This window comes from Diabrotica undecimpunctata, chromosome 2 (assembly GCF_040954645.1).
Source record: "Diabrotica undecimpunctata isolate CICGRU chromosome 2, icDiaUnde3, whole genome shotgun sequence".
NCBI classification, from domain to species: Eukaryota; Metazoa; Arthropoda; class Insecta; order Coleoptera; family Chrysomelidae; genus Diabrotica; species Diabrotica undecimpunctata.
Genome location: NC_092804.1, coordinates 141,542,658 through 141,563,945, shown reverse-complemented (window position 1 = coordinate 141,563,945; position 21,288 = coordinate 141,542,658). Strand labels below are relative to the sequence as shown.

At 33.7% G+C, this 21,288-nt stretch overlaps 1 protein-coding gene and 1 long non-coding RNA gene across 2 annotated transcripts in view; one reads left to right on the top strand and one right to left on the bottom strand.

The window, feature by feature from the left end:
• Positions 1-515: 515 nt before the first annotated feature.
• The window catches only part of LOC140434959 (protein C3orf33), a 37,107-nt gene continuing 16,334 nt past the window's right edge, over positions 516-21,288 (bottom strand). Inside the window, exons 3-5 of the mRNA XM_072523605.1 lie at positions 16,263-16,571; positions 9,337-9,635; positions 516-620 (exon numbers count right to left, since the gene is read on the bottom strand). Coding sequence (XP_072379706.1) covers positions 9,345-9,635; positions 16,263-16,571 — 600 coding nt within the window. The 3' untranslated portion in view covers positions 516-620; positions 9,337-9,344. The remainder of the gene's footprint in view (positions 621-9,336; positions 9,636-16,262; positions 16,572-21,288) is intronic.
• On the top strand, positions 6,749-9,135 carry LOC140434960 (uncharacterized). Its single transcript, XR_011950100.1, has 2 exons — positions 6,749-6,933; positions 7,009-9,135. It is a non-coding gene; the product is annotated as an uncharacterized lncRNA (long non-coding RNA).

Below are 21,288 nucleotides of genomic sequence, written 5' to 3'. Positions count from 1 at the left end.
CCAGGTACAACTGTTCAAAGAGGCAGCAATCTCAGAATTCGTTAAACTTGAGAAACTTCGATAGGCTAGTCATGTATTGAGAATGGAGGCCGACAGATTGTCGAAAAGAGCACTAGATAATAAAATTCAGGGCGCAAGACCAAAAGAAAGGCAACGGAAAAGGCCAGCAAGATTGGAGGCATAGTTTGGAGGGGGCCAATACTCGATTTGGGCTGTAGAGAGATGTTATCGAAGGCTTTTTCGTACTCCGTGATACAGAGATACATAGGGACATTTTATATTCTCTTGATTTTTCGATCAGTTGTCGTAAATTCAAAATTTGCTCTCGTGGCCCTTCTCTTTACGATTCGGACTTCATCAGCAGCTATTTTTCGGTACATTAGTCTAATCAATTGTGTATTATCTGTAGAAGGATTTAACTTGTATGTGTTATCAATGAAATTAATCATTTATAGTTGTTGCATTCTGAGGTGGAATCTTTATTATGTAAAGGAGTAACAAAATAAAAGAAATCGGCAAGGTACAAACGTTTATTAATAAAATAGAATTCGGATATAATCAAAACAATAACAGAGGATAATCTATGACACTAAAACAGCAACAAGGGCATCTAACGGTTGCTAAAAAAATTTAGAAATTTTTATTAACAATTTAGATTTCAAAAGCGTGTTTTAGTTAGTATTACATCTTACATTTCGCAAGATTCAAAAAGAAATTTGTACTGTCTATATCAGATATTTTTGTATTCCGGAATATATATATTTATATATTTTATAGAAATTATTTTGGAGGCTCAATGTAAAAGAGTAAACATAGTTGATTGAAAAAACCGTTTTCGCATATTGCATAAAAGTATGTAACCTTTTTATATACATGTTTTGTAAGATTGGTTTCTCTCAGAAGCTGCATATTCTATAAATATCTACTTACAAATATCTGATATAATTTACTATTACTGAGATTAAAGATAGCATTGGTAAATTTGTAGTTTTATTATAAAAAAAAACATAAACTTGAGTTTATTTCACTCCATAAAGCATGGCACACCTGTCTTTTGTACAAAATTAGGAACTTTCTTTAACTATTTTATAAATTTGGTATGTTTAAGAAGTCATTATTTTTTGTTTTAAACGGAAAAATATACAAATGTTAATTCAGTACGGACCGAAAATGATGTAGTGGACATATACTCTACACATAGTAGACTTACCGCCATAACCGATTATTATTTCTGTCATTGAAACTGATAACATATTAGTGTTATCCAGTGACCGCTCTAACATTGGGTAAAAAGCATACAAGAAAAGAATTTTAATAGTTTAACAATCATATATAATAATTACACTTTCGAATATTTTGTACTAAATCAGTAAATTTCTTCCTTATTTACTGTACCAAACACTTCCGGTACTGACGGGTTTTATTTCGGGTGCGTCAGCATCAATCCAATAGAGTAGCTACATAAAATTTCTGAGACAGGGAAAAACAAATCAGAGACCAAAAGGAAGATAACATAACGACATGAAGTAAAACAGTCCTATATAAAAGTAGAAATAATATAATGAACAGAAAGTGATAGTTGCAGTGTAGTATTAGTTGCATAATTCATAGCAATAAATTTAAACTAAATATTCCAATGACCGTACAGATGCAAGTCGTGCAAGCGGTGGTGTAGTGATATTAGTAAACAAATGCGTGCGTGATTTGGAGGATGTCGCTGTCAGAACCACAACTGCCAATTTAGTGTCTATTTGCAATGTTTACCTTCCTTGTGACATAAAAGTAAATTTTGATAGCCTTTGCAGGTTATTAGAGCAACTGCCACGTCCTCGTGTAATTCTAGGCGACTTTAATGCTCACAACATAACATGTGGTTCAGATTACACACCTGCAAGGGGCACAAGTATTGCCGACATCTTAGATAAACTTAATATACATTTTCTTAATGACGGTAGCACTACAAGATTCAGTATTTCAACAGGGTATTCCTCAACTCTCTGTGACCTAAATTTAGCTTATTGCCTCAGTTAGGATGCTCAAGCCTATACATATGGTAGTGACCATTTCCATTAGGGTTCATTCGAAACCCTAATTTTTCCTCATCATGTCCCATATTCATATCTAAGTGAAGAATAAAAAATGTAAATTGGCAAACATTCTCCGAATATATCGATAATAATATATCCAGTTTGAAAATAACAGATGCTATTAAATCGACTATAGAGCAGTTTAATCAACTTATCTTAACCGCTGCCCAGAAATGTATTGGTAAATCTAAGTCTGTTAACGGCCGATGTCCTGTACCGAGGTGGAAAGATCGTACTGCTACAGCAATCTTTGAAAGTAAATCACCCTAAACTGATACAAAAAGCATAAAACACCCGAAAATAAAGTAAAATTCGAAATGCTAAAAGCAAGAACACAGTCAAAACTGCTAAAAAATTGTTATGGAATAAGTACGTATCGGAAATGAATAGCAATACCCCTCTTTCTAATGTCTAGAACAAGTTAGAAACATATCTGGTTTACATTCTTCACACAATTACACGGGTTTAAAAGAAAATAATAATTTCATAACATCGAGCAATGATATTGCAAACATTGTTGAGAGAATCTATTAAAGTCACTCATCGAATCAACAGTATACTGCCAATTTTCTTAAAGCCAGAGAATTCGCCAAACAAAACCCCATTCATCCGCTTGAAGTTCAAAATAACTCCTTAAACCATCTTATCTCTTTTCAAGGAATAAACTCATCTCTTCGTAACTTGAAGGATTCTAGTCCTGAACCTGATGATATTCCTTCAGAATTTCTTAAACATTTCCCTGTTTCAGCCATAACGTATCTCTTAAACATCACATCAGTAGTGATGATTTGGTCAAAGGCAATAGTCAATCCTCTCCTAAAAACTGACAAACCTAAATATGACCCAGAATCATAGCGACTCATACCTCTGACATCGACAGCATGCAAATTACTAGAAAATATTGTTAATTCCAGGCTCTTATTGGTTTCAGAAAATTCCAATTTCTTAATCTCCGAGCAAAATGGCTTTAGACAAGATCGGTCAACCACAGACAACATTTTAGACTAGAAAGTGAGATACATGAAGATCTTGCTACAAGTCAAAAATGTGTTGCTAGATTTTTTGATTTAGAACGTGAATTTAATAAAGCTTGGAAGGACAACATTTTGAAACAAGTTCATAAATGGAATATTCAAGGTCACTGCCTTGTCTTCATCCAAGTCTTTTTAAACAACAGATCTTTTTTGAAAATAAATAATATTTTTTCAAATATTTATAGTTTGGAAAATGGTACACACCAAGGATCCATACTCACTCCAACATTATTTCTAGTAGCAATAAATGATATAATAAAAAACATTCAAGGACTCTTACAAGCCTGTCTGCACGCAGATGACCTAGTAGTATCTGTATTAAAGGCAAAAATATCCCCTTAATGTCCTCAATTCTTCAAAACTTTTTAGGTACTCTCGAAAATTGGTCACTCCTTACAGGTTTTCAATTTTCAATAGAAAAATCAATAGAGGTTACATCTTCTTCAAGCTCCTTGCCACAACCCCCCACTCTGAGAATCTATGAGAAATAGCTGGAGTTTAGAGATCATCACAAATTCTTGGGTTTAATCTTTGATTCAAAGCTAACATGAAAAGATTATATCTCACAACTCTTCCTTTCCTTTATTAAAGATTAAATGAATTAAGATCCCTCTGTAACAAAAAATGGGGCTCAGACCAATCCACTCTACTTCTTCTGTATAAATCTTTAATACGTTCTAAGCTAGATTATGGAGCAATTGCCTATTCAACTGCTAATCAATCTCTTCTTAAATCATTAGATATTATTCATAATAAAAGTTTTAGACTAATCACATGGGCCTTTCCAACTTCCCCTATACCCAGCATTTGCTCTTTTAGGAGAACCACCGCTACATCACCGCTGCATGTTCCTCGCCCTATCACGTGGAGCTTCAGTCAGTTGTAATATTTCAATATCAATATATCAAAACATTTTTATAAACAAATATGTAAACAAATTCCAAGATATTCGCTATACTAAAAAATCATATTACGAAAGAATTAAATCCATACTTCAAAATCTAAATACTAATTCTCCGGTTGTTTTCTCCTCGGATATATCAAATACCCTGAGCCTTGGCTGATCGATTTACCAATCTGTGATACATCTCTTGCCTATTTTGATAAATTCAGTGCAAACAGTGTCAAACATACATATGTATGTATGTAGCACATATTCAGCTGCGCTCTACGTTATACACGGTGCTGTGAAACTTTTTAACGAGTTTACCTTCACAAAAGCCCGGATCATAATAGATTTCCTTAGCTCTCTAAACTCATTAAAACATATTTTTCCGAAACATCCTTTTGAAAAGTTACTAAAATACCAAGCTCATCAACTATAAGAAGAATTCAATTTTCTTCAATTCAATGTGACGAAATGAGTGGTCTCAAACTAATTCTAAGCTGAATAAAATCAAAAATAATGTTTCTCAGTGAATTCCACCGTTGTTTAACAGGCGTGAATAAATTGTGCTTCCGCGTTTACGTCTAGAACATACCAAATTAACGCACTCTTACATTTTCACCCATTCATTAAAGAATAACCCATCCATATCTAATCAATGTTCATTCGATTCGATTAACAGTCGAACAGTTTTTAATAAATTGTGGTAAATATGAATAAGAAAGACATAGTTACAATATCTTGAACGCTCTAGCAGAAGCTCTAGGTCAAAACTGTTCTCATGATAATATAGTTAAATATTTAAGATATATAGACAGTTTCTATAATCTGCAGTTATTCACTTTTGTTATTTATATTTTGTTCCGTGTTCCGTCACTAATAACCTTTTGGTGAATGCGACTTTTCTTTCTAATAATTTTTTTTTGAATTTATAATATTTACTACTTTAGACAAGATAGATTTGAATTTTAGGGTTATATTAATGTCATTTAATGATTTACTTTATAAATATTATATGTCGAATTTGTGGAGCTCATGCTTAAGTAATTTGAATGGAGAACGCTTGCGCATTAGAAATATGCAGTTCGGGAAGCATTGATTTTTTTCTGAACACCTCCGGACGAAAAATTCGTCGTTCATGGCGAAGACATAAAAATCCTAAACACTTTGGGAATATGTTTCAGAAAATCTTGAATTTTGTGGGTGGTTTTTATCCGCGAAACCGTAACAAGTCTTTTGGAACGAGAATGACGAGTGACTGTAATTTTCATACCATTAAAACTTGTTTATTTAGATATTTGCTTATAATGTCGGAATGTATCACATTATTAGTGGTTTTAGAATCAATTATTGGCAAAAAAATCATTATAAGTATCATTACACATAACCTAATATTGTATATTAATATTTACATTATGGTTATTCTGATTTATACTCTCATATCAAGTTCTCATAACTTATTGTTTATTTTTTCGGTTATGACATGGAATACTTATTCTTTCTGTAAATATTTAACAATAATTTGATTAATTTTAGTTGTTTTTTTATTCTTTTTAATTTTATGTGAACTCGTGCCATTTAGAGGTTATAATTAGCAAAAAGCTTAGGGCCTGGATATTTTACTCAGTATTTGTTATCTGTCAATATAAGTTATCAAGAAGTTTAAGCATTAAATATAAGCAGTGTGAGTATGAGCAGTAAAAGCATTTTACTTCACTGCCAAAATTGATCTACCCCTAGCGGGATTTACATTTACATCAATTACTTGTCCCAAAAGACAATATTAAAAATCGTTTAAACATATATATATATATATATATATATATATATATATATATATATATTTTTCAAATCTCTACATTTCTGCTGGTTGTTAATATTGCTACGAAATTATTAAAAAAGTATTTATATCTTAAATTACCTCGTATAACGTTGCAAAATCTTATATTGCAAAAACAACATCGAGAAGAATATAAAAGCTGTAAAAATATATAGAATGTTCCATTAAAAAAAGATTTTACTTTTACTAATTTATTCCAACCTGTCAATATGGGCGGCCCTGTATATTTGAAAATATTTTCAAAGTATGGTCCTATCTGAGGCCAACTTTTAACTAAATAATTTTTTTCGTATGTCTTACGACAAATGGATTTCCTCGCACTAATGCAGCACGCTGTAGATAAAAGTATAAATTTAAGCAGATGTAAAAAATTAGAATTTTTTTTTTGTTATATATTATCCTACCATATGACTACAGTATTGTTATATGATTGTGTAAGTTATACTAGAATATGTTACATGATTATTTCATAATCCCTTCTGAATCTTAGGCACATGCATTCTAGCGGCTAAGAGCTGGAGTTATCTATAGCTAATATCGTCGGTACAAAGCCAAAGTGGCGTATCTGCAAAATTTGGCTAGTTTGGGGTTTTGTTGCATGTTTACATGATTTTAAATTTTCTTCGCAATGCCAGAACGACGTAATGGAATCTAGTTACGAAAATGATTTTAAACCTCAATTCTCATTTGGCGTATAGCAAAACGAATGGTGATTTTCAAAACCAAAATGACACATATACATACGCCATTTCAGTCTAGTGATAACTCAAGGTTCCTTTCAAAACCAAAGTGGCGTATGTATAGATGCGTCATTGTGTCATTGTAACTGACACGGCAACCTCGTGCAACAATATTATAATCTTGTTAAGTCGACGTATCTAACGGTTGATTTTGTCTAGTGTACAAATGTGTTGATTTTATTTCGTGTTTTATTGTTTGTTTTGTACTATTTAGTGGCCATAACAAATATTACTTTTTAATACCTTAACGTATTAATTCATATTAGTAAGAATGAAAAGATACCAACCAATGCATGGTGGGGTGAAAAGAAGATCAGAGGTTATGCTTCAACTTTGTAGAAAGAAAGTGAGTACCTATTAAAAAGTTTCCTAATTCCGAATATTGTTAAATAAAATAAGTAAATTAATTATCATTTTGTAGAAATCATGTGAAAATTCAACGGATAATGATTATGTGGACACTAACAATGTTGAATTAGATAAAACAAAATCAAATGATGCCGATGTTTCAGCTGAAAGAAATACTGTACAATCTCAGACTTTACAACAGAGTAATAGTAGGAGCCAAGAAAATGTTGTAAGATGATACAATTTTCACACTTTTTTCCATCTAATGTAGATTTTTTAATAATTAATTTGCGACTGCTACTTTGTAGACTTCCTTGGAAAATCTGGAATGTTCTACACACACACACAGGACGTTCCTTAGTCAGAGAGAGCGGAACATAACACTTCCTTAAAATGTGTCTTACAAGCCCAATTAAACGAAATGGAAAACGTAGCAGTTGACATTACACAACTACCAGTTCAAATCGAAGGAAAGGTAAGGTAATTTTACCACTACTTCTAAGTTATAACTCAAAGTGAAGTTGAAATCAATGTACATATAGATACCTACTTTTTTAGGAGTCTGCCATAGGTAGTTTTACAGAGGAGGAACTTGGCCAGGAGGATTATCTAATTACAAGTATTGAACCCGACGACATCGATACAAATATTTTACTCGATAATAAAGATGACGAGCATGCGGTAAATATATTTGTTACGCTTCATTCTGGTTTATTTTTGTTATCTAATAATAATAGTATTATTTGATAAGGATAAAAAAATGGCTCAATCTGAAGAAAGAACTCTCTCTTTTAATTTTGATCTACAGGCAGTACTGAATACGCCAAAAGGACCAGCAGGTCAGATTTTTTATCTTCGAAAGTTTGCAGTTTACAATTTAACAGTTTATAATCTTGATAACCAAGAAGTTATGTGTTTTTTATGGGACGAGAGTAATGGACAAAGAGGAGCCAACAAAATCGCAACCTGCATTAGGAAATATATTTTACATCAAGAAAATATTACTACTGTTAACATGATGTCGGATAGTTGCGGAGGGGAACAAAAAAACTACATTTTTTCCACAATGATTATAAATTTATTGATCGAAAGTAATGAACTAACAATGATAAACCATACATTTTTTTAAACTGGGCATACTGAAATGGAGTGTGACAGTATTCACTCAAAAATAGAAAAAAAGTCTAAACACATTCCTGTGTACACTCCGGAAGGATGGGCCCAAGTAATTCGAAGTGCGAGGAATAAACCCAGTCCTTTTCAGGTAACAGAAATGAGGTTTGATGAGTTTTTGGACTTCAAATCATTATACAAGCAAAAATTACGAGGCTTACCCTGGAGAAAAATATGCCACGTGAGGTACTCTAAGTCTGAGGAAGGAGTAAAAGTGTCATACAAAACTGATTACCGTTTGGATTTCACTGAGGGATTTATCGTCAAACCATCACGACAATACAATAAAAATATTGCCAAAGCATTTGACAGAAACCTTCCAATATCAGTAGCTAAACAAAAAAGATCTGTTGAGCATGTGTGCGTCTGGAACTATTCCAAAGATTTACGAAAATTTTTACAACTCATTAAACGTTGCTGCTAATGAGAGAGACTGTCTGCCAGAATCAGATGCCACTGAAGACACCGATCATGAAGATTAAATGCATATTTTATTTTACTTATTAATTTGTGAAAATATTATCCTAAATAACTCTCCTTTTTAAAATAAACATATTTTTATAAAGTATTAATTGTTATTTTGATCCCTAAATACTTGACCTAAGTCCTTGGCAAAAATTACATTACAAAGCCAAACTGACGTATCTAACACAACGTCCAGTTTTTTTTTTAATTTCAAAATGTTTGTCTTTTTTGGTTAAGTTTTTGATTTATAAAATTTAATAATAATAATAGTGCCTGTGTAATAGTGCCAAATTAATAGAATACGCCCAACTAAGATAAGAAAAAGCAAGCTTAAAAGTTGCAACAAAATTCAAATCCCATTTTCTCAAAACGTCAAATTTTCAGATACGCCACTTTGGCTGTGTACCGACGATATGAATATTATAGTAGCATGAAAACTTGATTAGTATCATTCATACCGATGAAACTGTTTCTTATTAAGCATCAAGAGCGTATACATAAAGAACTAGTAATGATAATGAACTTAGTGGTAATAAAACACAGTTCATATAATATAGACAAATTATTATCGCACATTAAAAACAACGTCAAAATTACCAATGTTATCGAAAATTGGCGACAGGCCTAATATCATGTTTCCACAGCTAACAATATATCCTCCCAGAGGGTTTTGTCATGGTGTGGATAAAAAAAGAAGAGTAAAATATTATATAAACCCAATATTTGTAAAGTTAAAATGAAGCAACCAAATACTATGTCATACCTTGATTGCTATGATTGGTATGCCTTTGGAATCTTTTCAATCAATTTAGGAACCTTTTGTTTGGTTTGGACAAAAAGAGCGAAAAATAATTCGTTAAACTGTTTTGCTAATTTCTTCGTGGGTATAATGTAATATTTTAGACCTAACTGTTTGCGCAATGCAACTTTTTCAGCTTTCAGTAATAGGCCATAATATCTTAGGAAGAAAGGATCTTCGGAAAGTGGTTTTTCGATATGCTCAGGAAGTGCGAAACCTATCTTGACTAAACTTTCTCCAATGTTGATGATTTGTCGCTTCTCCTGAAAATATACAAAAAAATTAATCCTTAATTGTAAAAATATTTAAAAAATAAAAGTTTTATTTAAAAACACTTTATAAAAGGTATATAATTACAAATGAGGAGCCTAGAAGCCAAGGGGTACAAGTGAGTAAATACTGATAATGAGAAAAAGAAGGTTTAAGTTTAACTCTCTTTTAAAATTATAAGTAATTGTTTTATACACATGAAACACTTTTTAAAATAACTTTAGTATTACATAAGCTGTAGAATAAGTTTTAGATCTTGTCTTTTTGCCCTTATTTTACAATTCTTGATAAGGTGATAAGAGTGATCACTTGTACCCCTTGGCTTCCAAAAAAGAACCAGATATTGACTGAACCCTTTGGATTTGTTTTGTATATGAAAATTTGGATTGAGTAAAAAATACAACTCTAGTGAAAATAATGTAATTTAACACAAAATCATTAACATAATGAGTTACAAAATTGTTTAAATCAGTTTAATACTACCATTCCTGAAGTATAACTAATCAGTTTCTGACTCGCTATCAAAAATGTTTCCTGGCTCTTCGGCATCTGGGGGAACAATAGCATTCTGGTTAACTTCGACAGGAATATTGTTAGGCCCATTAGCGTATTGTAAGGTGTTGAAGAAGTCGTGGTAGATAGGGGGAACGTATGGCAAAAGTGACTGTAAGTTGTCAAATTTAAGTTTCTTGATTTTTGGCTTGTCTCCTGTTGCTGCTAATAACAGGAGTTCGTTGAGAGGTCGACCAGCTCTTGAGGACTTCATGTTCAGCTGGTAAAAGGTAGGAAGGTTGAAGCTTTCTGTGTAAAACAGTGTCTATGTATGGATATGCTTTCTCAAAATGCATACGCTGCATTTTACTGATACCTGGTACATTTTTTCTAGGTTCTAGTGAATCTAAAGACACAAAGTCATCATCCTCCATTTGCGTCACCATGAACTTCCTACTAGATTTCACTATGATGTCGGCCCACATACTTGGTACATAAACCTGCTGATGGTTTCTGTTTTTCGCTTTTTCGATAATCCCGAACTCTTGGTCCATGAATGAATGTTCCACTATCAGAAACCTGTGGTCAACAGTATCCATTTGTGTCTTTTGGACTACATAATGCCAGAACTTTGCAATATAATGACTTTTGTTTTGGCCACCTCACTTGTCACTGTACAGAATTATGCGCTTTAACGGTTGCTGGCAGCGTCTGGATGTATTTCCAAAGGCAGGAAGCAATTTCGATGCAACCACGATTACCTTGGCCTTCATGCCACAAAAACATCTGTGCCTTTCCAGTGCAAACATTGTGCACACAAAAATTATAAGTCCAAAGTTTACGGCTATAGTATGCTTTTTTGCAGGTTAAACTAGGAGTTGGAAGCGTTTTTTGTAAATCAAAGTATACAACTACTGTAGTTGGGTCATCTTTGAAATTCGATGCATCATCATCCTTTGCATTTTTTTGCAGCTTGTGCCTTGCGCAAGTGTAATTCTTTTTCAATTTTTGCTGTTGCAACTCTTTCTGGAACCACACCATTATTAATAATATTCTGTTGTGTGTCACTATTTGTCACACGTATCGGTGTGAGGTCTCTTGAGGAAAGGTTAAAATTAGTACAGAAAATATACCTATAGCAACTCTCCTTCGCAGGGTTTACGTTTCTTTCCATACACAGTTCTACATACAAAGTGTAGATTTTTTTCATTTCAGTTCCACGCTCAAATACTTCACATTTGGAGATCTAATCCTAGAGTAATGGCTACTGTACTAAGGAAGCGACTTTAAGTGCTCTTTGATTAAGTAAATGGTTTCATCTGTTGTTTTATTCGATGGAGCTTTACGATCTCTTTGGTCCTTGTGAGAAACCGAGCTTGTGCTGGTCATTTTTTTCATTATAACATTAGTAATTCGTTTATTACTGACATCAAGGGTTTTCATAAAAAAAGCCTTACATACTCTATACCCTTCTAATGTGTAAGTACAACTTGTTCTCTTTACATAGCTCGCATTAGGTTTTTTTCTTGCAGGATCTTGAAGGCTAATGCAGGAACATACAAAAAAAAATTTGAAGGTCCCAGCTTCCAAGTCCCCAATAACTGTCAAAAATAGATTGGCATTTGTCATTAGGGATATTTGTATTACAACCGTATCTACAGTTATGGTTAAACTCTTCCATACGCTTTGCTCGATGCACTGTTCCTTTTCGGTCGGTATAAAGGTGCCCTTCATTTCTTGCCTACTTTGCACGTACCCGTGCCCAATTGTCTGACCTTCTCAGCCTCTTCTTACCGGGGTGTTTGTTATGTTCTTTCCATGGTCCTGGTTTAGGTAGTTCAGGTTCTACTTCGGATTCACTGTTTCTGTCACTAGATTGAGGCTGGTATGTAGAATATGCATCTGAGTCGTCTGAAAAAATAAGACATGCGCTAGTTTTATCTGATAATAGTCTGATTCATAGCCTTTATAAACACAAACTTTAGCTTTACAGAATTTTCACTTACCGCTAAAGAGGTTATGTTGAGACTCCTGTTCTTCTTCATCTACAATACTTGCGATGTCCATTTCGATTAAGGTAGCAAAACTTTGGTTACTTTACTAAGTTGCCAACTATCGTAGAATAATATGGGTAAAGTTTGAATTAAAAGATACGACAGCAACAGTGTCGACAAGCGTGTACAACATTCAACAACAAACAACTCTGATGACAGTCAGTTGGAGGCCAAGGGATACAAGTGGCGCTTGTACCTCTTGGCTTCTCAGGAAAACAGCTGATATTTGAGGTAGTGCTTATACCATCCGCTAGATTGTAGCACTGTACAGTGATACACTTGTATCCCTTTGCCACAACAATATTTGACTCCTTAGCAACTACTTAGTGCACTTAACTCCATTTTGTTTAAAATTGCACTTGTACCCCTTGGCTTCTAGGCTCATCAAATATCCTTCCGGTTACATCACAGAACGTTTTCGGACTAAAAAGTCCAACATCAGTGTAATATTACCAGGTATACATAAGTCAAGTAACTAAATATCTGGGTAAGAACCCTAAAAAAGTTACAAAAATTTGTTTTGTGTTACATTATTGTTAAAAATATGTTGTGATGTTAAAGTATTTAACAGATATCCTGCATAGCAACGTAAGACTCCCTCAGACCTTGTCTGAATGGGTTCTAGATGGCAACATAACAACATATTTTTAACAATAGTGTAACAGAAAAACAAATTTTGGAACTTTTTAAGGATTTTTACCCAGATATTTAGTGGCTCGACTCATGTATACCTTGTAATATTAAAAAGTGAAACTGGAACAAACCATGAAGTGGAGATATCCAGGAGTGGCTAGTATACCTGTTGAATACAAAGCACGTGGTGTTCGTGTGTATTAAGGTATAAAATTTTATACCTTAATACACACGAACACCACGTGCCTTGTAATATTACACTGATGATGGACTTTCTAGTCCGAGAACGTTCTGTGATGTAATCCGAAAGGGTATTTTTAATTATATACCTTTTATAAATGAAGTAAAATTTTGTGATTCATGGTGCGGCGAAAAAGCTGACCTGCGCTTTGGGCGCATCATTGGGGGTGGGTAAGGATATAGATGGTAGAACAGTGTAGATCAAAAACATATAGGTAAATTATAGATAAACTGTAAAACAAAATGGGCGCCAATGAGTTTTAACCTAAAACTCATGAAGGAACTCAAGAATAAATAAACTAAACAAACATTTCTCTCAAAAACATCAGAAAAACATAGATCAGAAAACATATCAGAGAATTATCACAAAAAACTATAAAAATTGAGATATTTACCCATAAGCTGTAAAAAAAGGTCACATATTCAATAATATACTTTTAAAAAAGATTTATATCGTATCGAAACAAAAATAAAATAATACATCTCGAAAATATTAATATTCAAAAAATTTATTAACAGATACATATTAATAAAAAGATGATGACACATATTGTCATCAATAATCTTAAAATTAAAACAGATTTCAGTCTTTATATAATTATTAAACTCAATATGCAAATTACTTTAATAAAAACTTTAATATCTCAACATAAAAAATGATAATTAAATGAATATTTGACATGAACGATATTGTTTCGTTTATACTAAAATTAACGTTACAAAAAACGGGAATTTCCATAATTCCTATACTTAATTAATTATTCATGAAAATAGTTTATATCGAATTCCAAGTCTGAGCTGGTCGGAATCCCTTTTCTAGCAAGCCAGAATAAAGTGTAGAAAGTAAAAAAAGTTTTGTAATGCATTTAATACTGATAATGAATCAGTGCACAGACAAATGCTTCAGTGGAAAAGATGCTGGATTGATTATTTAGAGTAAATGTATTTTTAATCTCCAGTTTTGGTACAAAGTAAGCAGGTTGTACACCTTACTAATTTTGACCCATCTATATTGATTGCAATGTAATCTGAATAGTTACTTAAAATCTCCTTGAGAGTGTTATGACTAAATTCAGTTTGGTATCTAGAAATAATAATGTTTCTAGATAGAACACTTGTCAGGTGTGGTATGTCCAATGATTCGAAAATAGGATTATAAGGAGAATTTATTAACTTCATTGCAAGGAGAAGTTCATTGCTAGTTCAAATGCTTTTGCAAGTGGTGGGAAACTCTTTTTTAAAAAGAATGTCGTTGTTAAATCAGCTGTATTTAATTGATTTATTATTTTGGCATTTTAGTTGCAGCGATAATGTTGAATAACGGTAAATAAGGATAGAATCATTGAAAAATGCACATAATAGTAATGAGGTCTGGCTATTAAATAACGAGACTGCGCGCGCAGAAGGCGTCCTAGAGGGGAAGAGAGGGAAACATATGCAGCATTGGATAGCTGGAAGTGTCTACTCTTTCAGTACGAAAACACGTTTTTGTCGCTATAGTAGTATTTTTTCTGTAGAGGTTAGAAAAGAACGTGTTTTTTCTCGTGCCGATAACAATGTGTGACGCATGAAAACATGAGCAACGGATTAATGTGAAATTTCTCGTTAAATTAAAAAAAAACTCCGACTGAGTGCTATAATTTATTGAAAGAGACCTATGGTGAGAATTCTCTATCTCGTGCGCGTGTTTTCGAATGGTATAAACGGTTTTCTGAAGGCCGAGAGAGCGTTAAAGATGACCAACGTCCAGGTCGACCTCTCTGTTTCAACTCCGCAAACAGAGCCCAAATTAAATGAAATTGTGCGCGGAGATCGTCGTATGAGCATTCGGATGATTACTGAGACTGTAAACGCCAATAAAGAAACTGTCAGAACAATTTTACATGACGAATTGAATATGAAGAAAGTCTGTGCGAAGTTGGTCCCAAAAAATTTGACTCCTGACCAAAAGCACGTCCGACAACAGATCTGCTCAGATTTTCTATAGAGGTTATATGAAAAGCCTGAATTAATGGAAAACATCATCACTTGGGATGAAACCTGGATATTCAAATACGATGTTGAAACTAAGCGACAATCCATGCACTGGAAAACTCCTGCATCGCCAAGAATGAAAAAAGCAAGGATGTCGAAATCAAAATTTAAAGCCATGCTAATCGTTTTTACCGGCATCGTGATGATTCAATGAGTTGCAGAGGGTCAAACTGTAAACCAAACTTACTATTTGAAAGTTTTGGTACCCATAACGTGCTGTCTGTGAAGCGTTATTTAGCCGCTAGAGGCATTCCAGTACTCGAACACCCGCCGTACTCGCCTAATTTAGCACCCTGTGACTTTTTCCTGTTTCCGAAGATCAAGTCTGTCTTAAAAGGAATCCGGTTCGAGTCGATGGAAGAGGTGAAGCGAAAAACGGCGGAGCTCCTAAAAGCTTTAACAAAAGAAGAGTTCCAGCATTGCTTTCTTCTTATTTAAGTGCCATCTCCGCGACGAAGGTTGGCAATCATCATGGCTATTCTGACCGTCGAGGCAGCTGCTCTGAACAATTGCCTTGAGCTGCAACCAAACCACTCTCTCAGGTTCTTCAACCAGGAAACGCGTCTTCTTCCTACGCTTTGACCAATGGAAAAAACGAATGGAACGGTGTGTGGCGAGGGAAGGGGAATATATTGAAGGAGAGCATTCGATTGTAGAATAATTTTTAAAATAAAACTCTGTTTCATAAGCAGTCTCGCTATTTAATAGCCACACCTCGTATAGTCCATAAGAGCTCATACTGAACCAAAAACATGAGACTGAGTGTAGCGTAAATTCTTGAAAACCATTTCCGAATTGCAAATCAAAACGTCAAAACAAAAAGTAAAACGTAATTCTCATTACAATCAATTTTAGTTTACGATTAAACTGATATAGAACGGATGAGATAATAATTTTATTGTCTCAATTGGATATGACAAATAATTGTGGGGTATTATCGCATACTTCATTAGTTTCCTAGCTTTCGTTTCGAAACTTTTTCCTTTAAGAATCCCTGTCAGAAACTAACGATAGCATGTAATTGATTTTTAATTACCACACAATTTGTCATATCCAGTCGACATAATAAAATTACCTCTATATCACTAAAATTGTAGTTTAATCCCATATAAAATAATAATAGTAAAGGTTAACATTAACTAAAAAAATACAAAATATAATACTTACATCTTTAGTAGTTTGCGGCAGTGAAACTTGGCATTGCACAAAGTCTTTGTCTTTGGATACAGGTATGAACGTAACTTCCTTGTCGGCAACAACAGACTGTAACCAAGTGGTTCCTAATCCAGTAACTCTAACTCCAGAAATTTTAACGGGTAGATCTCCTGAAGGTATTATAGGCAAGGCTACCAGGGGTTTGTGTTCAATGATTAGCAATCCTCCATTTGGATCGATTCGTTTAACGTGCCCAGTCAGTTCTCGTTTTTCTTTTATAAAATGATTTGGAATATCGGATGGTTTGCGAAAACGGCTTAACTAAAATTAAAAAAATCTTAATATTCTATTTCATATGTTAGCAATTTTTATTATTTGTCGTGAAGTCAAAGTTAAAATTGTTGCAGTAGGTATCATTCTACAAAAAGCTTGTTATTGTGAATACAGAACGGTAAGAAGTTGTATTATCTTCATAACCAACTATCATTTGCTTGTTCATACGATTTTGTGATCAAAAGGTTGAAACAATATATAAAATATTTAAAATAGGAGTTCAATAATAGGATACATATTTACTTGCCAAACACATAGAAAACAAGAGACGACATTGGAGTGAGGATTTTAAAAAATGAAAAAAAAAAAAAAAAAATATTAAACAGTTATTTTGTATTTGTGGACATTCAATAAATATAATCAAACTAAACTCCAGAAGAAAACATATCTAAATGATGTGCATATAATATTGAAAGAATAAAATTGTTCTCGATAGTGTGTAATTTACCGACACAACATTCGATCATCGAGGAAAATTTTATAAAAATAATTAGATATCGTGAAAAACATCGTCTGGCTATTTATATGTACGGTACCTATTGATCTCACAAATAGTCACATCTGCAAGAACTAGTATAAAAAGAGCAACGATTGGCAATTTAAACACTTTTTTAATAAAGTTCTGACTAAAAAATTTAATGAAGAGTGTGTGTTACCAACGAAGCGAAGAGCAGGCAGAGAGTAAGAGGGGACATAGTCAACAGTCAAAGGATTAAAGCAAGGACCCGGGCTGTCACCGACACTAATCGATCTGACTCTCGAATATGTGATAAGGCCGTTGAATATAGGAAGAGCTAATTTTCTAACAAATAAATAAATACATATTGCCGCCTATGCCGATGACATCAGCATTATGTTTCGCAGAACGGAAGAGGCGGCAGAAAAAATATGACCATTAGAAATGGTCATATTTAGTTGGCGGCTTATTTGAAAGGACTGAAAGAGCTGTCTCTGAAGATCATCTTCTGATTCGGCAATAATTGCTGCATCATCTGCGTAACACACCATACCAATTCTGTTGTTGCCTATTCTGTATCCGAGATTGAGAGATGTTACTTTGTTTATAATTTTGCCCATGAGTAGGTTAAACAAGAAGGGACTTAAACTGTCGCCTTGTCTAATTCCTCCTGGTGTTAGAATATTTTCAGTGAATTGTTCTCTTGCTCTAACTTTGATTACATTGTTGTTATTTAGGTTATGGACTATTTTCGTTATGTTGGTCGGTGGTTTATTTTCTATTAATATATTTAGAATGTCTCCCAGGCAAACCCTGTCAAATGCCTTCGTCAGATCAATGAAGCAAATATACGCTGGCATGCCAAACTCTATAGCTTTTTCTTTTATTTGTTTTATTATGAATACTGCATCTGTTATAGACCGCCCTCTTGTAAAACCTTGTTGTTCTTCAGCATTAGTGATTCGCCTTTCCAATTTGTCCTTAAGAATACTCGTGAAAAGTTTCATCTTTGTATTTAAGAGGGTTATTCCTTTGTAGTTCTGTGGGCAAGTTTTTTGTCCTTTTTTTAAATATGGGGATTGTGATGCTCTTATGCTATTCCTCTGGTGTTTCTGTGTCGTTTAAGATTTTGTTAAATAGTTGTGACAGTTTACTTGCAAGTTCAGGGCCTCTGTTCCATCTGTTCCAGGTGATTTTCTGTTTTTTAGCTTCTTGATCTTTGCTTCTACCTCTTCATCATTGATTGTAGCACTTATATCTGCTTCGTATTCGTTTATATTCATCATTTCTTCAGCATCATATAGTTCCTTAAAATGCTGTTGCCATGTCTCTATAGGTACTCCCTTGGCCTGCACGAACTCGTTAACTGGTTTTTTCCTGTTCCGAAGCATTTTCCATACTTTCTTTTGGGCACCATGTAGGTCGTAGTCCATGTCGCTGGTGAATTTAGCCCAATGTCCTCTTTTGATTGATTTTATTCTTGCGTTTACTTCGTTTCTTACTTGGACATATTCTGCGAGAGCTTCTTCCGATTGTGTGCTTTTATATCTCAGGTAGCATTTGCGTTTCCATTCAGAGAGTTCTTTTACCTCCTGACAAAACCACGGTTTGGTGTGGTTTATCGCCCTCGAGTTATTTTCCGCTTTCCAATTGCTTCTTCTGCTGCTTGGTTGATGCATTTCCTGATTTTTTGCCAAGTATCTTCTACTCCCCATTCTGGTTGTAACTCGATCTCTTTTAGTTTGCCGGTAATCCTGTTCTCAGAAAGGAGTTTTGTACTCTCTGTTGCTAGCGACTCTATATTGTGTTTTTCGATGAACATTGGGGGTTTTCTGTTTCGTTGCGGACGTTCTAGTAGCATCTTGCATAAAACAAGGTTGTGATCGGTCCCCAGGTTAGCAGATATTAGGGCTCTGACATCAAGTACTTGTGACGGTGTTATCACTCGATTTGTGATTATAAAATCTATATATTGTTCTGAAGCTATTTTCTTGTGGCATTTTAAATTAATTTATATTTAAATGGGAATAAGCCACAATTAAAGGTTAAAATGCGTTTATTGACGTTTCAATTTCTACTTCGGAAATTGAGGTATTTAGGTATTTTGAGAACGATTTCCGAAGTGGAAATTGAAACGTCAATAAACGTATTTTAACCTTTAATTGTGGCTTATTCCCATTTAAATATAAATTAATATAAAATCTATCATTGATCGGTGGCCTTGATTATCGCTAAAAGTGTATTTATGTTGGTCTTTATGAGGAAAGTATGTGTTGTTGATTCTCATTTTATTTCTAGCGCAAAAGTCTATTAGTGCTTCGCCGTTTTCATTAATTATTTCTTCGTTGTACTTTTGTTTTATACCTGGTATGACATCGTTTCCGATCCGTGCATTAAGATCCCCGAATACGATAATTTTGTGTTTAGCATTTATGTTATCTAAGGTGTTTTGTAGTTGCCGATAGAAATTTTCAGTTTCTGTTGTGGGCTTAGATATGTCTGGGGCATATGTGCTTATCAGGTGTGTTGTGCTGTTACGCATTTTTATAGAGATTCTTAATAACCTATCGTTGATGTATTCGATATCTTCGATGCTTTGCGTGTCTTTATCGTGCAGCAAAATTCCGACTCCTGAATGTGCTCTTTCTTGTTTAGCTTTTCCGCTGTATATGAGTGTAAACTCTCCGTATTGTGATGTTCCTTGGCCTTCTTTGTTTCGGAGATTGCGCAGATGTCAATATTGTGTTTTTTCATTTCTATTATGATCTCCTGGTCTCTTTCGTTCCCCGACGTTATGTTCCAGCACGCGATTCTTGTGATGGGGTGTTTAGATTTTCGTGTTTTTCCGTTGTCATAGAGCGTGTCATCATCTGATAGTTCCGTCCGGTATCCGAGGCTGTATCTTCAGTTCTGTGAGCCACTATGGATTCTTTACCCCAGGTAGGTGGGTAACCTCACCTTAGGAACCCTCCTCCTTTATCCGGGCTTGGGACCGGCAATTCAACTTAACAACACAATTATGTAGTACCTATCTACGCATAATAATCAACCAGTAGAATGGTGAGTTTTATCGGGGCTGCTTTCGGAACGACGCTCATATAGGCCCGATGGACTTCGAAAATATTTTATTTACAGCATGTCGTTTCCATGGTAACCGCATATCTAATCGTATAGTGCAGCGGCTTAAAACAAATGTAATTATTGTAAAACTTACTTAGGTTAGGTAAATATATTTAATTGCAACACAGTTTTAACTGAAAAGTAAATGAAGTTTCAAAAGATATGAATATGAAATATCAAATTAAATTGTTTGAACATTTTCCTAGGGAGGGCGGACACCCGTAACCCTTAGAAACCAGCCGCAACTGTTTATCAGATATATCAGGTTTGTATCAAGTATCAGGTATCAAGTAAGTCATCGATATATTAACCATATCACAGACGTACTTACACATTCAAGTGATATTACAGTTTGCGACTGATACCTTATTGCGAATATTGTGCATTAAAGTCGATTATAATTCAAATAGGCACAAATTCAACTGGCGAACAAAAATCCAACTTTTAAATTCAGTGACGGTGAAACTATTATTATAGTAAAACGTGTTATTAAGGATGTGATTGCACATGCACGTTTTCGGCTTTTTTGAACATTCAAACTTATGATTCATTTATATCATTCATATACAATGAGTAATGAGTAATTAGACGTGCTAATCTTTCAAAGACGAGACCCGAGTTTCAACGGGTAATTAAGTTTTGAGTCTACTTTAATAATTTATTTTAATAGTTTTTATTAACTATTCGTTATTTACAGATATGTTTCTACAGTATCAATATAATATATAATTTTTATATTTTGTATTGTTGATTATGGCGAAATTGGAGAAGAAAACCAGTTTTTTAAGTTTAGTAATTCACATTTAAACTTTTAATTAGTTTTCATTTATCCACAACGGCATCTTAATGGGTACCTATTTATAATGTATAGACTACATTAGGAAATTTAGTAAAAACATAATCATTAAATCACATATCAAAGCGATAATCCCACATACTCAATTTATGTTGTAAAATATTTCCAAAAAAATCACTTTAATTACCATTAAATAACTTTATTTGCTATATTTTAAACAAATTCTACAAATAGTTTTTATATTCTTTTAAATTCTGATTTGTTAACAAATCTCTGACGATAGTTTATTCTAATATTGTGTAAAGATGATGATGAACTTTCTGGTGTTACAA